This window comes from Abrus precatorius, unplaced genomic scaffold (genome assembly GCF_003935025.1).
Source record: "Abrus precatorius isolate BTA unplaced genomic scaffold, Abrus_2018 Scaffold9, whole genome shotgun sequence".
In the NCBI taxonomy this organism is placed as follows: Eukaryota; Viridiplantae; Streptophyta; class Magnoliopsida; order Fabales; family Fabaceae; genus Abrus; species Abrus precatorius.
Genome location: NW_020874439.1, coordinates 14,530,807 through 14,551,070, shown reverse-complemented (window position 1 = coordinate 14,551,070; position 20,264 = coordinate 14,530,807). Strand labels below are relative to the sequence as shown.

Genomic DNA, 20,264 nt, shown 5'->3' with positions numbered 1-20,264 from the left:
CATTGTAGCCTAAAATGATAAGCCCCTATATAAATGCACCATATATGCCAGACTTTACCTTGTACATTTTAAGCGTTAGAAATAAATGCTGTAGTAGATACAGGATTACAATAGTTAACCGAGTCAAAGTAAAATATTAGATGCAATTATATGATGGATTTTTAGTAACGTGAAATGTGACAACAGTTGCTTTCCATGTTTTACAGGCGGTAAATTACTATTTATTTACAACTGCATTCACGCAGCGCAAGGAGCATAATTTTTGGCTACACAATAAGGAAGTTGGATTACAGAATCAAGTCCAATAATTAAGATTAAACCAGAATCTGTATCTAGACTGAGAAACATGGAAAGACTGAAAAATGAAACATCAATCACAGTTTTGAGCAGGGACAATAAGGAAAATTTTGCCCACATGTCATGGCAAGTACTCATACAACAAAATTTACAAGAGTCATCGAAGATGCTGTGATATCTATGGTGGTCATCTGTCCAGCAAAGTAAATATGTCAAGCTAGACTGAGGCCAAGATCCAAAACATCACATGTGATGACATTGCTGTAAGAACCCAGGTGATAAAAGCCATGGCTACAGAAATCTGGTACCTGTTGCAAGTTAGACTCTTACGAGTCGAGCATAAATCCAGGTCTCTTGCATATAATACTACAATTCCTGCTGATGAGCATGCAGCTGCCAGTGACAAAGTAGCTGTTACCTGCATTTCATAAATCACTAAGATCTCACATGCTAATGACCTCAATTTTCATCAGAACATTAAAATAGTAATGGCAAAGAAGCATGGGTTTGATTCCAATCCCATCAACCATGGGCTTAACTGAAGCTCAGATTTATCAACAATTCACTAATCTTTTAAGTTTCACCAAGAACAAGCACCAACAATAATATAACCAAATAAAAACACACTATCCTCCATTAGTACAAGGATAATGAAGCAGCAAATGAAGTTCACTTTTAATTTTTGACCATTCCATTACACGCAAATAATGTTTTAATACACTTTTAAGTTTAATTAGTTACTGTTCAGAAAATAAAAGCCCTCAAATTGAAGACAGAGACATCCAAATGCTTCAGAGGTTGCTGTAATATAATTATTTGACTCCAGCAAATAATTTTGTATCTGTTTCAAGTATTTAGCAATTACCAAACATAAATTACTTGCAAATTGAATTGGTTTTCAGTTAAGTAATGCTTATGTTGAAGCCTATTTTTCTCCTCTGAACTTATAAAATTTAATTAATTTTTCCACATGAAAATAGGAACAAGATAAGTCGCCTGATTATTACCCAATCACCTACAACAAATAGGCTAACAAGAATTGGATTTTGTAGGTCTCTCTTTCTCCTCAAGGCATAAATATCAAGACATGCAAGTCCAAAGCTCCAGAGCACTTGAAGTCCCATTGATGCAATTAAATAGCTGAAAGTTCAGAAAAGTAAGAGTGTTATGCTCCAAAGAAAATACGAAAATCTGTTTAAGTCAGTAAAAAAAAAATATTAACACTAACATTAGATTGTAAACATTTATACATATTTTAACCAGTAGACAATCCTACCTGAGACTTCAGTGCAGTAAACAAATGACTAAAGCACATAAATACAAACCCCATGGCAGACATAGAAAGAGAAAAGCATTATCAACTTACATGACAAACTATTCCTCTTGCTAATTTAAGCAAACCACTCTCACAGGAACCAAAAACCAATTCCTTACATTCCCATTACTCCAGAACCCTAGAATTTCTAAATCATTCCTCAATTTAAAATATAATCAACTAGAAAATAAAATAACAAAATTATATCACCATAACATTAGGATTTGGAACAAAAGAATGCAACCAATTCCAAATGCAAATAAGAATTTGGACAATTTCTCGAAGTGTAGACATATATTTGGGGAGAATACTATAGTAATTGACATGAAAAAAGTACACTGCATATAATCACAATAGATGTCAATGCAGGTAGCTCCCAGCCTACCACAGCTCTGGAAGAAAGGGGCCTTAGGATACCTAACAGCTAAAATCACAGGGTTAATAGGGCCGGCCATGAGCAAAAGTAGTGGTCCATGATCAGCCAAAACTCATTTGGACACATCCAACTAGAATATACTATAAAAATCTAAAATGCTAAGTTGCTCACAGGCTTAAACAAGTTTCTCAATTAACTATATCCATGATCAAAATCATGCCACTACTAAAAGATGCTGCACATAATTAGTGAAAGCTCTTGTAGGGAAACAGGATATGCCAGATGGCAACTTTTGAAACAGGCAAGAAAACAAAATCAAATATAGTGAAGTTGAAAAAAATCCTGTCCACTTTTAGAGTATATTTGGAATCATTACCATTTTCAGTTCTTGTATTTGAAAATTTAAAAACATGAAATGATTTTATCAGTAGGATTCCATGGATTTCATTCCTTTTAATTTTGGAAATTCTATCAAATTTGGAAAGTTTGATTTCATTTGATATAAATAAACGACGTTGCCCTTATTAACGTTTTAATCTACCTTCCAGAAGGGTAAAAGATGTAAAATAATGAAATGAAATCAAGTTAATTCCATTATTCCAAACATAAGAATTGATCTCCAAATCAATGCAAATCCATTTTCTTCAATGAGTTCCAAAAGTAGGACATGATTTGTAAACAGATACTGAGGGCGTGTTTGGAAGCAAATAAAATGAAAGACTTATTCTCATTTCAAGTAAACATCCTCATAACTCGATAGATTTCCAAAAACGGAGAAATTATCAAGTGACATTTTCCCACAGTCCCTAATTCATTTTTATACCCATTTAACAACATCTCAGTTTAGTAATGAGAAATTAACCCAAAACAAAGAAAACCCCAAAAAACATGCATAGACTTTTATTTTATTTAATTTTCAGTCCAAGGAAAGAGGAAAAGAGTAAATTACCAGAAAGCGGTGTAGCTAGAAAAGCCAAAAGCAGTGACCATTAGCGCAATTGAAGAGGCACCAAATGCACATTGTCCTAACCTCAACAGGAACCCACTAATCGTTCCTGGCCCACCCAACAACCGTTTCATCATCTTCTTCTTCTTCTTCTTCTTCTTCCTCCTCCTCCTCCTCCTCCTCCTTCCAAAAAAAAAAGAGGGTAAACGAAAACCTAGATTTCAGAATCGTACCATCAGGAGAGGTTCTCTCTTGCCGTTATTCTCTCCATGGGAAAATTTTCACCAAGGAAATGGGAATTTAGAGAGAGAGAAAAGAGAAAAGGGAATCTGAATGGTGGAGCTTGCGGAAGATCACTTTTCTGTAGTAGTAGTAGCCGAGTGAAAATGTTGGGTAAAGTTTGTGACCTAGTGTGAGGATTATGGTTGATGCTCTGCAGTAACACATTTTTTAGCTTTTTACTTTGTGGTGTAAAACTACAAGGAGATACAGCCCAAACAAGGTTTTAATTTTATCAGAGTTGTTACATTTATAATTGGTGTTTTAAAATATTAAAAAAATTAGTCTTTCACAAATTAAGAAAGAAAAAATTTAGTTCTCTCTAAGAAGCAAAATATTAGTTTTGTTTTGTCGTTTCCATATTTATTAGTTAAGTGTTAACTTGCTACTGCATGTCAATTTTTATTTTTATTTTATCATAGTAAGTATTCAAGATTTAAAACATATTTTAAAATAAAAATTTAAATGTTTTTTGTCTTTATAAAATTATTATATTTAGAATTAGTTTATAAGAAAATTATTAGAATTTTACTTCTAACAAATTAAGCAATTAAAAAATTAATTCACATTATTAACTTCTGTCAATTAAATTAACATTGACATATCTCGTGTATTTATCATACTTAATTTGTTAAAAGTTAAATGTATATAATTTTTTTGTATTGATCAATTTTAAATATAACAATTTTTATATGAAATAAAAATTAATTTAAGATTATATTTTTTATTTTGACCACATTTTTTGTAAAATGTAATTTAATTTTAAATAAATATATAATTAAATTATTATTATTATTATTATTCATATATAAAATGTTAATTTTAAATTTTATTTTTAAAAGGTGATTATATATAACTTACATTATTTGACAATAGAAAAAAATCATTAAAAAATAATAATAGTATACTTTAGGATAGGAATAAAAATAAAATTTAGGAAAAATTAGTTTTTTCATCCATTAACTTTAAAGTAAAATTTAATTTAATTTTTTAATTTTTTTATTCAATTTAGTTCTCAAAGTTTTATTTTTTTATCTCAAGTTAGTCATTTTCGATAATTGTGTTACATGGCCTAACTGAGATGTTTTAGGTAGCGTTGAGATAACCTAACATTATTTATTTAATACAACCTAAATTTTTTATTAAAAATAATGAGATTTGTTCAGGTGGCGCTAACTCTCCACTGCCTCTTCCCCTCTCCTTTTTCCTTGGCTCCTCCTTCTTCCTCGCGTTACTAAAGCTCTCCCACCCTTTTTCCCCCAAACCCGCTAGTCTTGTCTCCTCCTCCCACAACCTTCATTTTCCTTTCTAGAAGCCTCCTCCCCTCCCCTTCCTCTTTTTGTAGCTCCTTCACCTTTTCCCCCTAACCAACCAGCTCACAGTCCTTATTTTCTCTTCTCGCAACCTCTTTTCTCCTTTTCACAGCTTCCCCTCTCCCCTCCCACAACCTCTCCCCTCCCTCTCTTGTTTTTCAACTCTTCCAAGCCCTCCTCCTTCACTTTGGTTCTTTTTCTCTCATAAGTTTTGATATTTCAAATCTTTCAAGCCCTTCAATTCTCTTTCTCATATGTACTTATCCTAAGTCTATACCTCATGGGATAGAAATTAAAAACTTGAATTAAATGATTGATAATTGGACATGGGTTGGTACTTTGCTAATTTATTATGTAAAACAAATTTTGTGAAAGGAGAGAGAATGAGGGATGTAACATCCTTACTATAATTTACAAGTCCTGGTTGATTTTACAAAATTATGTAGATATATGAATATAACTGATAAAAGTCAGCCAATTCAATTAAAAACTTTGTCTGTACAAAATTTTCTTAAATAAATAAAATAACGTATATACTGAGCTCGTGATACAAACAAGATATTTTTCAGTAAAATAAATTTGTAGCTAACAGTGGTACAAATTAAAATTTAAATAATTAGCTATTAATTATTACACTTAACTCTTGAGTCATCATTTATAATAGGTTAATCAAAATACTTCAAAATTCTAATTGGAACTTAACTAATATAAAATAATCAGTTCTAACAGAGTAATTTCTTTCCTATCATCCCTTGCAAGTATGGGTGAGCATCCCTCGCTCCACTAAAATTCTTAATTTAAGAATAATAAAAATTGTCACGTTCCTTTTTTGTAGAAGATCAATGACATCCTGCATTATCATTCCTATTTTAATTATTTATGAGATAATACATGTATAGAGTAGGGTATTTTCATACAATACCAAAAATTACATGAGTATATATATATATATAATCATATAAATGTGTCTGTGTGTGTGTAACAGTTGCTCTACGCGAAGCTCAAAATACAAGTTTTCGAATACTAATTACACTCATTGAAATTGTAGCCAAACAGTCTAGACCTAACACTAAAACCTAGACTAGCAAAATAATTAAAGCTACAATTCTTCAAAATATGTCGATTCTGACGTCCCTCAGCTAGGCCTTCCAGTTTGAGAAGTAGAGGCATTACTTATAATATTTGTTCACGTGTACCACAGTATGATCATTGCAAGAAGCACACATACCAACATAGATAGAATTGCAAGGGTGAACTTACGAAATGATAATCATGGTTATAGAAAAAAAATGTAAATCATACAGCTCATTATCTCTACATTTTAACACACAATACAACAATGCAGTCCATCTAATGCAAGATGCAACAACTCAGTTCCAATTGGGTTCACAACACTAATAATTTAGAAAGAACCTACAATTGTCCAATCTAGAAGCGACCCATCCTGGTACCTAAATCTAGATATAGCATAGTATAGCTTAGCATGTTATCTAATCAATATATGCCTATCCTACCTAAATATGTAGCTAGGCTCTAGAATGATGAATATCAACATAATAATACAGCTTAGCCACAATTATGTATTTAACAGCTTAACAATGTCTAGCAATGGGCATACATATACAGCGATAACTCAACATTCATAACTTTTATTATAGCATCATATCAGCACTTATTCATTCATTTTGACACACAGGATTCACAGTATGTGTGAAATTTTTCACAGTCTTTACTACATATCTCAGCCTACATGTCCCAGCACAATAATTCAACTTTCACAATCAATCACATAGCTACTGGGTACTCTACCTTAGGGTTTGTCCCTATATTAACTTAATCTCAGCTAAAACAAAATTATACATACAAATATCTCATCATCTAGTGAATAAAAAGGCCTGCTCATGTAAGCTCCCCTTACCTGAAATGAGATTTCTCAAATCGAAGCTTTCATGAGTTCACAAGAGAAATAAGGCTCTAAATCCTCAGATCCTCGTATTATCACAAAACGAAGACTCTTGAGAAGAGAGATCAAGAAAGGAGGGATGAAATAGGGGAACCAAACCCTAAAACACACCTAGATCGGCTCTAGGTAGAAGTTCTCAGTTAGATCTACAAGAAGTTTGGCCTTGAGAGGGTTTTCTTTGAGTGAAGAGGGTGAGAGAACAGAGGGAGGTGAGAGGGGTTAGTGGTTTGATGAGAAAATAAAGTTTTCAACCCAAAGTTCCTTTAAATACCCCTCTACTTGCGATATTTTCGCTATAACGAGATATACCAGATAGTTGAACCCTTATGTTGTCTGTCATTTTCGCTGTAGCAAGAATCTCCTTGCTATAGTGTGACTCTCTCATTACAGCGAGAGAGCTTTAGAATGCCTTGTTCTGGATGATCCATTCTCACTAGATATTTTGTAGCTCAACATCAACTAAAACCCTCCAACTCACACAACATGCATCAAATTTTTACACATAAACCACACAGCTTATATTTACATAATTTCAAGTTATTTCACACCACAACCAACATATAACTTCACATTCAAAGCACAAAGACGTCGCAGTTAAATGAATACTTCATTAGTTCTAAAAGAAAATATGTATACACCAAACACAGGCTGATAAAAATAATGCAAAAACATTTTCTAATACAGCATTTAACAAAATAGCAATACTCCAATTTATTGTATTTTGTAATTATAATTGATTCATACCTATTATTTTTTAATTGTATTTGGCAACACCCTCAAGTTATAATAGTAATACAACATGTAACAAAATAGCAATACTTTAAACCCATGATTATTTATAGAATTAGTTAAATACAACTTGTAGTAAGAGCTCTAAATAGAACCATTTTGATAAATATGATGATTCTTCTAGTAAACATTTGTTAAGTGCCACATTTTAGTATCTGTCAGTATATATTTTGACACTTATTTAATTCCTTTTTACATAGTTTGTACTTAAATTCTATGCAATTTATATTTTAATGCATTTAAGTTCATATCATTTAAATTCAGCAACTTTAACCTTAATTTTGTCAAATAAAAGAAGATATTTGAGTCACTTCTCTTATGTGAATTTTCTTAAGGACAAAGGCTTGATGAGGTGTCCACATTTATAGCTTCATTGTGTCTTTAAAACTCCCTTCATATGCCTTATTTTGAGAGTTTTTACAATTTCTCATTGATAGAAATGACTTGGGCTTGTTTTGAATGAATGTTATAATTTTGTATTTTCAGCAATCTGACCTCTATCAACTCTTTTGGCCATAAATTTTTCTACAGATATTATTTTTTATTGATTCTAATTGCATTGGATTCTACACATCTGGGACTTCAAAATGCATATATGGTTTGCTGGATTTGGAATTGTTTTCTATTTTTATGATTTTTTGAAGATGAGTCAGATTTACTGAAGTCGTCCAAAATTTTAAGCTCGCTCATGCGAGAATTACCTTGCTTGTGCCAAAAATGCAGAAATCAGAGCAGATTTTTTTGTTGGTTTTCTCACTTGAGCAAGAATGGACCTTTCTAAGTGAGAATTGGCTCACTTGAGCGAGAAATCTTACAACAAACTTTGTTCTCAAGTTGGTTTTCGCTTGAGCGAGACATGGCTCGCTTAAGCGAAGATTTTTTTGCTGGTTTTCTCACTTGAGCAACAATGGACATCTCCTAAGTGAGAATTGGCTCACTTGAGCGAGACTTTGAGCGAGAAATCTTACAACAAACTTTGTTCTCAAGCTGGTTTTCGCTTGAGCGAGAATTCACTTATTGCCCTACAAAATTATAAGATTTAGCTAAAAAAATGGAGAGCCAGGAGCGAGCTTTGAAGCCTTAACACATCATTGATCTAAATTTTGGAGTGCAGAGCAAGAGAAGAAGCGTGGGGAAGCAACTACATAATTGGGGAACTAATTTTTATTTCTTTCCCATGTATTTCTTTATTGTTTTGTATGTCATAGATGACTAGAACTCTAGGAATTGGATGTAATCTTCATACTCTTAATATTTTGATATTTTTTAATATATATTTGTTCATGTGCCATGAGTTAGGTGTGTTTATCTTGAATGTAATGCTTGTTTCTACCTTACGGGGAATGATTCATGATCCAAGAATAGATTTTAATCTATTATATATTATATAACTCTTGCTATTAGTGCTGGATTATTTGTTGATTAGGTAAGAAATTATTACTCAATAAATATATCTTAGAATCTCGGGTGAGAGGAATCCAACGAGTAAATATAATGAGAGTGCATCATAGAACTTTGATAATTGTTAATATGCGTTAGAACCAAAATATGAGGAGGATGATAGATGAAGTTCAATTTCCAATCTTATCATAATAGTTTAATTTGTTTTTATTTGCATTTATGTTCTATTTACCAAACTATCAAAAAACCCAAAATATCACTTAGTAGTACATTTATGAATATTTGGGAATTTGTTGATTTTAAATTGGATAGCTAAATTCACTTAAGTTTCCACATTCCCTGTGGATACAATCACCTTTTATAATACATCAAAAACTTGGTACACTTGCCAAAATCCCTCAACAACATTGTTCAAAGGTAGTTAAAATTGCTTGTTAATATGGTACTAATTGATGAAAAAGTATTAGTATTTGTATTTTTCTTATAAAAAATTTATTACTTGTAATAAATTATAATTATGTTGTCTTTTATATATAGTTTTATACTAACTAGCTTGATTTATTTTTAAATTTTTTAATTGATTAAAATTTTCTTTTTATAGAGAAATTACATACATGCTTCAGTAGGACAGAGTATTACTTACATGTTCAAGGGTATTAAAGGAAAGAAAAATATATTCTATAAAAAATATTTTGATGACAAAGAACAAAGATAGATTTGTTGTGGTTGAAAACAAACCTTTCATATTGCAATTTTATGCCACAACTATTATTAAGGAATTAAACTATGATGATAACATAATTCCTTGTCATATATTTGAGTTTGTATAATTAAACTATAATGATAACATAATTCCTTCACCAATGACTCTCCGAATATTCACCTCGAGGTAAGGAAAGCTCTATTTTGTCATTTTATTAAAATATTTATTTTGTGCTCATTTGAGCACTATTATATAAGGATTTTGTGAAAGTATGTGTTTGAAGGATAATATTTGTGAGTAATAGCTGAGAATATGCATGTTTGGTTGTTTGGGTTGAATGGTTATGTTGTGTTCACATGAAATATATGATGAGTACTCAATGTGGAGTGTTATGGAAACATGTTGAGTGATTATGGTGTGATTATATGAAATATGTCTATATGAGCATTCTGTGGCTATGACAAATTGTGATGCTGGTTTGAATGACTTAATTAATTGAAACTATATTCTAATGGTATGAGTGATGTGGACTTAGTTCAAAAATGTTTTATTAAGCACGATCTTCTGAGTGGAGAACAAAAGGATTCTCGAAATAAGTATAAGTATCGAATATGGAATGGATATAGTGTGAATAGTTACAGAAACACACTAAAGGTATAAATTCTGGAGATAATGAAAAATCCGGGAGAAATGTAGGGTGGTCAGTGATATTCGCGTATATGCACACACTTTTTAAGAGTAAATGCGTCACATGACTTCACACTTGTTTCTTGACTAGACTTTTAACTATACCTTTGCTAAGGGGTCTATTATTGTATACGTTGTATCCATGTGTACAGACTAACTAACGACTATTTACTTAGTTGAGTAAGACCTTAAGAAATATTAGAGGCATCATTTCTGTAATCACAGTGCACAGGAAGTGCGTGTTTGAAGAAGAGAGATTAGATGAGTTATGACAAACCTGTGTGTCGTGATTATATAATCATGATTGTTCTGTAAATTGGTTGTTGAAATGATTGCATTTTTTTATATCATAATTATGATTTCATGTGATATGATGATTTGTAAAATGTTAGAATATATGCTTATACTTATTAAAAATTTTTAGAAACTAGGATAATGACACCATAGAAAAGAATTAGGCTGATAGGTAGCTCTGTACAGTGTAGACTTTATGTTTTTAATGAGTACCAGAGAACATATTATTTTAAGTTGGCTATACAGGTTGATGATACACCTAGTTATATTATTATTTTGGAGATGGAATTTTATTATAATGTTCCTGTCGATTTTTCTATAAATAATAGAATTTACCATACCTTATGTATGTATATCTATAAAAGTACAGTTATGACCCAATAGCCATAACCTATTTGTGTACATACCATGATCATGACCATCTCAGAAGGTCAACCCGAGTTGCCTTTGAATAAGTAATGGGAGTTGAAGTTGCGATCAGTTCGAGAGACATTTATCTTAGATTAGATGATGACCTCGATTCCAAGGATTTAGCAAAGATAGAAAAATGGCGTGGCAATGACTAACACCAAGTCCTCAATGTTTGGATATGTTTTAGGATTGCTTTGAAACTTTGTTTATTTTAGTTGTATAATTATTATCTTAGGTGTCACCGTACATTTTGATAAACGGGTTATAAATTATTAAACTTATTATCTGTAAATGCACGTTCAATTCCCATATTTGTAAATTTCATCTCATTTACTATGATCTTTAAATTTACTGATTATTTACTTAATATCGTCCTGTTGACAAAATTATAAATAATTTAATTAATAAAAAGATTATAATTTAGTCATGCTTTACAACACTAGTCATATACGAAAATTTGAAATTTTATTCTGACTCAATTTAAATAAATTGTGTAATTCAAGAATTAAAATTTGGGGACGTTACGTATTACTCCATGTAGCCCTGCATGAATCACATAATTCTTTTTTTTTTTTCAGAATTTTGACATTAAATTAACATACTACATATCCAATAAAAACTTAAAGTAAGCATGTAATGAGCAGCCGTGACCATATTTCTACTTTTTCCATTTACCATCAAAGATATAGCCACAAAATTGAGTGGACCTTAAGTTCGACCAGATCGAATATTTTTATCCCTTCATTAGCAATATTGTATTTCTCTTAACCAAAAACTAAATTGACAACTCTTCCACGGCAAGATACAAATTCCTTTAGTACTAATGAAACATTCAAGGCTAAACTAACAAAAACAGGCAAGTTAGTGTAATTGCAACCATTTCCATGAACAATGAATGCTCTTGTGATTTAAAATTTTCAAACCAACAGATCCAAGAAGACAACCAAGGAAGCATTTTTACATCAAGTAGGCCATCTACATGTATCAACATACCATTATGTTCTATCAAAAATCAGTTCCTTAGAGACATCATTTTGATCTAAATCCCTTTAACAGTTTCATCACTTGGTGAGTTTTCCTTAGTCGTGTTGTGCTTGAATTATTAGCCTATCCTCCATTTAAACAACTCTTCTAGGTTCTAGGATAACTAATGCTTCAGCAAGTATTCTTTTCACATGTTCAAACAATCTTAAACATACTTTAACCAAAATTTTCTCAATAGTTGCCACTCCTAGATAAGATTTCTTAGTGTGGTGACCTAAAACTTAGATTTATAAACTGTCACTGAAATTTAGCATTTTTATTTAAAAAAATAGATGCAAAAACAACATTATATTTCAACCTTAAACATTAACATGAATCAAGTTTAATTGGGGTGCAAGCTTCAACTGTCTTCAAATCAAGAATGCTAAACAATTAGCGAGAGAATACTTATAAATAAATCGGTGGCAAAGGATAGGACCATAGGCATAGAAGTTTTGGCATTCCCAGACAGTTCCATTGCTCATGTTCTACAACTCAATTTCTTACCCAAATAGTATACAGATAATTTCTTAATTATGGATTAAAATCATAATAATTTAGCAGAATTTTGTGTGGGAGTGAAGGAGTCCAAAAATACACCAGTAACCTGATACTAAAATCTACTTGAGAGCAAATTAACAGTTTGAGCAGAACGGGTCAGGAGAATGTATGTGACTTCCTCCTTATTATATTCAATGTGACATGAGTACATTTTCATTTACTACAAATTTGGGGTAAATATGAAGGTTTTATAAGCAAAATCTCCAACCAAAATACCCTACAACAAGAACAAATTTCCCATAAGATGCAAGGCATCATCACAGTGAAAAGAAGTAGAATATATAAATATTTTACAATATTAAAGTGACAATCAAGGAAATTTAAAAGTGAATTTCATACCATATCATTGATAATCAGTGAAACTCATTGGGGTTTTCTTTACTTTGGATGAGAGGAACACCATCTTCCCTCCAAACTACACGCTCTTCACATAAAGCCTCTACCACCTCGACATACAACTGATGCTCCTAAATTTGGAAATAAAACAAACAGTAATGACTTGGTGTCCACCTTGTAAATCTGCTAAGTTACTAGCTTTTTGACTGCATAATTGCAAGATTCATGAATGCTTCTCAATTCTTATCACAAATGTTTTCATTGAATTTATTCAAGATGAAAGCTATTCAATAGTTTAAAATTAACCATTTTGGGGAGCTGATTAATGATATAGATGTCATTAGGCAATTATAATTCTGAATTAGGAAATTATTAAGCAGATATGGGTCAAAATGTGACAGTTATAGCAATATAAGCGATGTTACAGTAATAAAAGAGAATGAAGGCATCAGATTATTATTCCTTTTGTTTTGAAGAAGATAACTCCTTTGTTAGAGAGAAATCTTGTGTTAGGGGTAGTTTTTAATTGTATGTTTGAGAGAGAAAAACTTTAATAGAGCTCAACCTTGTGAATTCTATTATAGAACCCTAATTCTGATTTCATCCAGAATTTCTATCAATAAAATTGTCTTATTTGTATGCGCAAACTCTTGGGTCTAACAACTACCTCCTTGAGAACCCTTGCAGCCAACTCCTCAGCAGTATCATCAGCAAGCACAGGGACAACACGCTGGGCAAGAATATGTCCTGTGTCATAGTGTTCATCAACAAAATGAATTGTAGGACCTGAAAATCTAACCAACATAGAAAAATGAAGAACAGATAAGTAGTCGAGAAGCAAGTAAAAGAGTGTATCACTGAGAAAACATGTTGGAGATATTTCACGAAGAGTATACCTCACTCCAGAAGCAATTACAGCTTTATGCACCTTCATGCCATAATAGCCCTTGCCTCCAAAAGCTGGAAGAAGTGATGGATGAATGTTGAATATAGATCTTTCATAAGCTCTGATCAATTCCACAGGTATAAGCTTGAGGAATCCAGCTAAAAGAATAAAATCAACCTCAAACTTCCTGATTTAAAATGTATCATATGTTAGTAATATAACCACGTCTCCTTCCAGCAATCAATAGTATTTGTCTCCTTTAAAGATTTTCCCATATTTGTGCTTCAGCGGTTTTTTATTTGCATTTTAACTTTAAGCAAAGAACCCACTTGTTAGGGCTACGGGTGAGGATATGGACTCAAATGGGACCAAGCCCACACTATGAAGGGTTTACACTAGAAGAAAAAAAAAAGTGTATAGGCAAGGAGGGTGATGTGGCGCAGAGAGACGTACATAGTTAGCTAGGGAAGGAGTCCATAGTGGGGTGGGTGTGTGAGAAAGGGTATCTTTTGGAAATCAAGTTGTTATGGAGGGAAGGCACTAGCTCTCTGTAGGAGCCTAGCTCTGGACAGTAGTACTCATTCTACTGATTTTTTCCTTTTATATCAAGTAATATCAGCTTCTTTTCCTCTTTTCCTTTTAAATTCCTTGTTTATCTTTACCAGTCCTTGTTAGTAATGTAACCACGTCTCCATCCAGCAATCAACAGTATTTTTCTCCCTTACAGATTTTGCCATATTTGCGCTTCAGTGGTTTTTTATTTGCATATTAACTTTAAGCAAAGAACCCACACATCAGATTTATTTAAAGAATAAACTCTAAAGTCTAAAGTTGAATACAATAGCAGGAAATTAAGGAAAGAAGCATCTGACCTTAGTGTATCAACAAGGTCATTTGGAGATAATCCATTGGGTTCATCCTTTGCTTTAGGGAACAAAATAATTGGGATACCATTATTTCTTGCATACTCTGCACCTCCACACTCTGGTATTAAAATTAAAAACAAAAGAAAAAGAAAAAAAGAGAAAGGAGGAATTTTTAGTAGACCTACGATCAAAATAAAATGTAAATTAAAACATGGTCCCATCATCCCATGTCACACAGGTCTAGCAGCATCAGTACACATGGTAATTTCCTTTTTCTAGACAAAAATAATAAACATGATCTTAATCCAATGACTATTATCAACTAAACTTAAAGGCAAAATATGCTTCAGAAAAGCACTAGACTACTAAAGGCCATGCAAGAATTTCAGCTAAGCTAAATGATAACAATACCATTAAAATAAATATAAGATATATTTTGCAGATGAGTAAAGGGGTGGTAATACGGTAGACCATTACCACTTTTATTCGTGACCAATACAAGAACATCTCCATGAAGTGATCCCCTTTTGGAGGCCTCATGAATTGATCTGAAGTTGGATCCTCCACCTGACACAAAAACTGCTAGTTTTTTCCTTCTCACTGTGATGTGAGCCCTGACCTCATGGCCCTCCATTGGTTCTGTAGTACTACTCCTGCTACAACATATTGTCCTCCAAGAACTAGAACACCCTTCTTTATGCACAATGCTGATAGGAGAAAAAGTTCCACTAGGAACCTCAAGATTCTGGGACTGAATAGAAGGGTATAAAAATGAAGGTAAAGAAGAGAACTTCAAAGAGAATGGCTGTTTCACAATTGGACTTGATGGCACTATCGATGATTTCAGACAAAACCCAGAAAGAATTTGTTGGGATTCCATGGATATGTTAATTTAAATAAAAAAACACAAATTTAATTTACTACAATATACTGTGTTAATGGCAAGGATGAAAATGTCGAGATTGTAGGAAGAGTTCTAGTTCTAGCTGCATAAGAGATAGGGCGGTGATGGTGCCAATAACAGTGAAGTTAATTGAAGGGCCCAAAGGAACAACATAACTATGCTCCGGGTTCTAGTTCTAGCTGCATATGAAAGCGAATAAAAATGTCATAAATTTATCATATAGAAACACACAACTACAAAAGTGTTACAACAACTAGACCCAAACAAAGAATTCTTCTTAGGCTTCAAAACCTCTCAAACACATGCGCGTATATTCAAACATGCTTAAAAACATGTAGCATAGTAAATAAGGAACAAAAAATTAAAGCCATCAGGCATCAGATTGGCAAAGAAAAGAAAGAAACCAACAAAAAGTAAAATTCAATCAAATGCGCAATGAAAACTCTTTCAGATATATTTTTGCTAGAATTAGCGAAAGACTGCCTCTAACGAATGGGTAAGGTAGAATCCACTTAAGTTCAAAACATCCAGACACACAATAAAGAATGATGCATCACTAATCAGGTTGGCACTTGCTCTGAACCACGCTCAGCATTTGACAGCAAAGTTTGTTATAATAATAATAATAATAATAATAAACGCATTTTAAAATATAAAGGAAACAAGAAATAAAATAAATTAAACTTAAAAAAAAAATACCAAATGGGCGTCTGGTTTCTGAAGGAAGAGGCAGCGAGCACACAGTAGCGCCGCAGTAGCTGGCAGTCACAAAACTGTTTTCCATGGGAAATTATTAGTGAGACCCATTTAAAAGAGAGAAAGTGAGAAACTCAGAAATCAGAATATAGGAATAGCCTCTTTTTGAATTTATTCACTCTCTCTAAAACGACCTAGTTTTGTTGCTGGAAGGGGTAAAAAAAACATTGTAAAGCGGCCATAAACGTGTTTGTGAATCAATTCAATCTTTTGCATGCCGTATAAATTAAAATAATTAATTAATTAATAATAATAATAAATTGAAAATCATAAAAATATTGTTTTTAAGTGAATGCTTAAAATGCTCTTTAAAATATTTTAATAGACCATATTTAAACTTTTAAAAACTTATTTTCGATACTTTTTTTTAATAAAATTTTAAAATTATTTTTTAGGCTTTTAAAGATCAAAATTAAATAAAGAAAGTATTAAAAAAATTAGTGTTTCAGAATTAATAAATTTTTTTAAAATGTTTTATTATTATTGTTTAGTCTTTTTAAATTCATCATTAGATAAAGAAAGTATTTTAAAAAAACATTTTTCATATTTATTATTAAGAAAAAGATTCAAAACAATATTTTAGAATTAGTTTTTTGTCATTTTAAATTTAAAATTAGACAAAGAAAGTATTTTTATAAAAGAATATTTTGGTGTTTTAAACTTTAAAAAAAATTAATATAAAATATTTTAGACTTGATGCCTCAAGTTCTCATTCTTACGTATTGCTTGAGTGCAATAAAAAAATTAAAGTCATATAATTATTTTAAAAAATTAAGTTTTGATAAATTTTAAAGTTAATTTTTTTATCACTCTCAGAAATATTAACTTTGATATTTTTAATTGTTTGATTCTTAAATATATTCATATTAGAGAGTGTGCAAAGGATTATTTTTCACTTATAAAAGATTTTTTATTTTGAAAATATTAACTTTATTTTAAAAATATCTTTTTTAATCTTTTATTTTAAATTTAGAAAAATATATATTTTTTAAAAAGAATATCTAGTTTGAACGGTGAAAGAAATATTTTAAATTTTAAAAAGATTAAATTTAAATTATCAAATAATTATTTTAAAAAATCACTTTTTTTTTTATTTTAAGAATAAAATCACTCTTGCACAAGTTTAAGTTAACACATGACTGATGACTATTCAATAAATTCTTAAAATTTAAATGACATTATAAATAGATCTACCACTTTATGTGAATTTGAAAAGATTATCTTTGAAATAAATGTATATTTTTAAATTTTTAATTTTTTTTTATTTTCTATGTATAATAAAAAATGTTTATTAAAAAAATATTTACAAGGTAACCTACATGATAATAGCAACAATAACATAGCAATAATAATAATAATAATAATATAAATGCACACAACTTTATAATTTATTACAAGATTTTATTCTCTTTTATTGGCTCACAAAGATTAAAAAAATAAATAGAAAAAATTATTATTATTCAAAAAATATTTATGACTTACCACAAAATTTAATTATTATTGTTATTAATTTTTTATTTTAATGATTGACAAGGATAAAAAATAATAGAAAAACAAAATAAAATGAAAGAAAAAAAACACTAAAAATGCATTTTTTTTATTGTTTATGACCTATCACAAGATTTAGTTTTTATTTTATTAGTTAATAAAAACAAAAAAGTAAAATTATATTCCTTGACACACAATTTAATTTTTATTGGTTTATGAACAAGGAAAGAACAATAAAAATAAAGAAAGAAGAAAAAGAATAAATAAGAAAAATAACTATCACAAAAAGGTTAATATTAAAAAAGAGTAATAAGTAAAAATTATCTTAGAATAAAATCATTATTATCATAGAAATGTTTATGACTTGCCACAAGATTATTATTATTATTATTATTATTATTATTATTATTATTATTATTATTATTATTATTATTATTATTTATTTCAATAAAAAATTTAAAAAAATATTTTCTTTTGTTGATTACAGTTTATCACAAAATTTAATCTTTTGTCTTTTTTTATATTATTAATTTTTGAACAAATAGAGAAAAATAAAGATTGAGAAAAAAAATAAGCAAAAAAGAATTGAAGAAAAATTGATATAGGAATAAAGAGCAAAAGATAAAATTCTTACTTCATCCAACAAACAAAGAAAATTTGTTTTACTTTACGTTTTGTTATTTTAACCCTTTTATCATGACTTAGGGGTCTTAGTCGTCGGCTCTTTTTCCTTTTAACTTTTTAACTTAGGTATAATTTATTTAGGAAGTATGCTTTGAAAATAGATAAATTTTTTTTTCTTTCTTTCTAGTGCTCTCAAAACTTTAGATTCTTTTTTACCCTCTCCCCTCTCTTCTCTTTATCTCCCTTTTTTTTCTCTTTTTTTTATTTAATTTTGTGAGACATTTTTCTCTTCTTCTTCTCCTTCTCTTTCTCCTTCTTCCTTCTTGCTTCTAAGTCTCTATCATCTTCTCATCCATTATTTTTTGATAGTCACAAATTGGTTTTTTCTCCATCATCCTACTAACTCCACCATAAGTACTCAAACCAAAGGAATGTCTCTAAGAATACATTCACATTAATCTTTATATATCCCAGCTTGCATCGCTAATAGTCCCTCTAACTTAGGTAACAACTCAGGCTCAAGTATACAGCCACTCTTATGCAAATAATGAATGAAAAGTGTTGTGTGTGACAAGGACATACAAACCTTTTATACCCTAAACCTAAAAATCTAACTTGCAAATAAATACATTTCTGTTATGAATTATTATATGAGTGAATGTCCATATTCATAACTCCTTCTTATTCTTTGTAACTTACGATTTTGTAACTGTTTTGTTTAATTCTCATTTAAAGAGATACGATTCTTCGATTATAGTTTTAGGTATATAAACAAGTGTCTCATTTGTATTGAGGATACGGGAAATGAAATTGAGATTCTCTCTTCCTCTCTATATTCTTCTCTCTATTCTTTCTTACAATTTTACCTTCATTTCATAATACGTTATCAACACGAGGGTGATCAATTGGATTTTTATATACTTATTTTCTCTCATTCCTATCTCATTAATCCCTTTTTGTGCCTAATTGGTTTTAATTGGACCATTTTATGTTGTTCAGATTTCATTTGGGCTTTATTTAATTTTTCCAGCATTAGGAAAATTCTGACATTGTTTTGGTTTTTGGGTCATATCTTGAGTTGTAGGGCTCATCTCATTGTGATTTTTGATTTGTATAAAAGCTTAGAGATAGGCCCACAAGTTGTATGAAGAGGTCAAAGACCAATTATGGTGTTAAGAAGCTAACTTTGGGCCTAGAAGTGAACTAAAGCGGTGTAGTCGTGGATCCTGAGCAAGATGCAGTATTTGGGCCATATCTCAGTCCACAGACATCCGATTAAGCCCATTCTAGTGGCATTTTAAAGCTGATATCCAAGGCTACAATTGTCCTTTAGGCTACCAATCAAAACGAGGCCGTTTTCATAGCCGAAATAACAGCAGAATGTTACAGATAGAATTTTTAGGGAGAATTTTGAATTTAATTTGTTTTCTCTCTCTCTTTCCTCTCTCCTCTCTCTCTCGACCCCTCTCACCTTTACGACTTGTTGTTTTCCCTCCATTCATGGAGGCTTAGATTTTTATCTAATTCAAGGATTAAAAGAGATGTGACACTCTTGAGGATTGGTCTCACATTGGTATAAATTCAATAACAAATTCAATTTCATCTCTTCCTTATTTTCTCCTTTTGCTAATTATATTTTCGAATTGAAGTTATTTGTTTGGATTGATGATTATGCATCTGTTTGATTACGTATTATTCGATTGATGTATGTAATTCAGTTTTAAGGAACATGAATTGGATTTTCAGGTTTGAAAACTACAATTAATGGCATTGGTAAATTAAATTGACACAATTCAATTAGGTTCTAGAGTTTTCTAAACTTTAAGTGATTATGTGTTAATTGAATGCATGAAGGTTTTCGTGTGAATGATGAGTTCGAATTGAGGTTTCATTGTTAATTACCGAATTGATTGTTGATGTATTCTTTTAAAAATCTGGTGATAGAGTAGTCATTGTTCTTCTTAATTCTTGGATTGAAATTTCAATTTCTGTTCACTCTTCATTCTAATTATAATTAGTTGCGTTTTTTTTTCTTTATAAACAAAC

General features: G+C 30.7%; 2 protein-coding genes across 4 annotated transcripts; both read right to left on the bottom strand.

Annotated features, from left to right (window-relative positions):
• LOC113849018 (CASP-like protein 5B2) lies at positions 1 to 3,372 on the bottom strand. Of its 2 annotated transcripts, XM_027478546.1 has the most exons (4): positions 2,938 to 3,372; positions 1,305 to 1,437; positions 606 to 715; positions 1 to 488 (listed from the first exon to the last, which is right to left on the bottom strand). In XM_027478546.1, exons 1-4 carry the CDS (start codon positions 3,069 to 3,071, stop codon positions 485 to 487), a joined length of 381 nt encoding a protein of 126 aa, XP_027334347.1. In that variant the 5' UTR covers positions 3,072 to 3,372; the 3' UTR covers positions 1 to 484. The 2 variants fall into 2 exon arrangements, with proteins under 2 accessions (XP_027334347.1, XP_027334346.1); XM_027478545.1 differs by having other exon boundaries at positions 1 to 715.
• An 8,849-nt stretch (positions 3,373 to 12,221) lies between these two features.
• On the bottom strand, positions 12,222 to 16,130 carry LOC113849017 (phosphoribosylglycinamide formyltransferase, chloroplastic-like). Of its 2 annotated transcripts, XM_027478543.1 has the most exons (7): positions 16,050 to 16,130; positions 14,924 to 15,529; positions 14,453 to 14,564; positions 13,591 to 13,767; positions 13,362 to 13,488; positions 12,698 to 12,825; positions 12,222 to 12,575 (listed from the first exon to the last, which is right to left on the bottom strand). In XM_027478543.1, exons 2-6 carry the CDS (start codon positions 15,324 to 15,326, stop codon positions 12,712 to 12,714), a joined length of 933 nt encoding a protein of 310 aa, XP_027334344.1. In that variant the 5' UTR covers positions 15,327 to 15,529; positions 16,050 to 16,130; the 3' UTR covers positions 12,222 to 12,575; positions 12,698 to 12,711. The 2 variants fall into 2 exon arrangements, with proteins under 2 accessions (XP_027334344.1, XP_027334345.1); XM_027478544.1 differs by having other exon boundaries at positions 12,446 to 12,825; positions 16,050 to 16,125.
• Between the last annotated feature and the right edge of the window lie 4,134 nt (positions 16,131 to 20,264).

Coding starts and splice junctions, on each gene's coding strand:
- LOC113849017 (XM_027478543.1), bottom strand. CDS start 15,326: ATGGAATCCCAACAAATTCTTTCTGGGTTTTGTCTGAAATCATCGATA. Junction 13,489..13,590: donor GTAATTGCTTCTGGAGTGAG/GTATACTCTTCG, acceptor TATGTTGGTTAG/ATTTTCAGGTCCTACAATTC. Junction 12,826..13,361: donor CTGCAAGGGTTCTCAAGGAG/GTAGTTGTTAGA, acceptor TTCCAAATTTAG/GAGCATCAGTTGTATGTCGA.
- LOC113849018 (XM_027478545.1), bottom strand. CDS start 3,071: ATGATGAAACGGTTGTTGGGTGGGCCAGGAACGATTAGTGGGTTCCTG. Junction 1,438..2,937: donor TCTAGCTACACCGCTTTCTG/GTAATTTACTCT, acceptor CTGAACTTTCAG/CTATTTAATTGCATCAATGG. Junction 716..1,304: donor TATTTGTTGTAGGTGATTGG/GTAATAATCAGG, acceptor TATGAAATGCAG/GTAACAGCTACTTTGTCACT.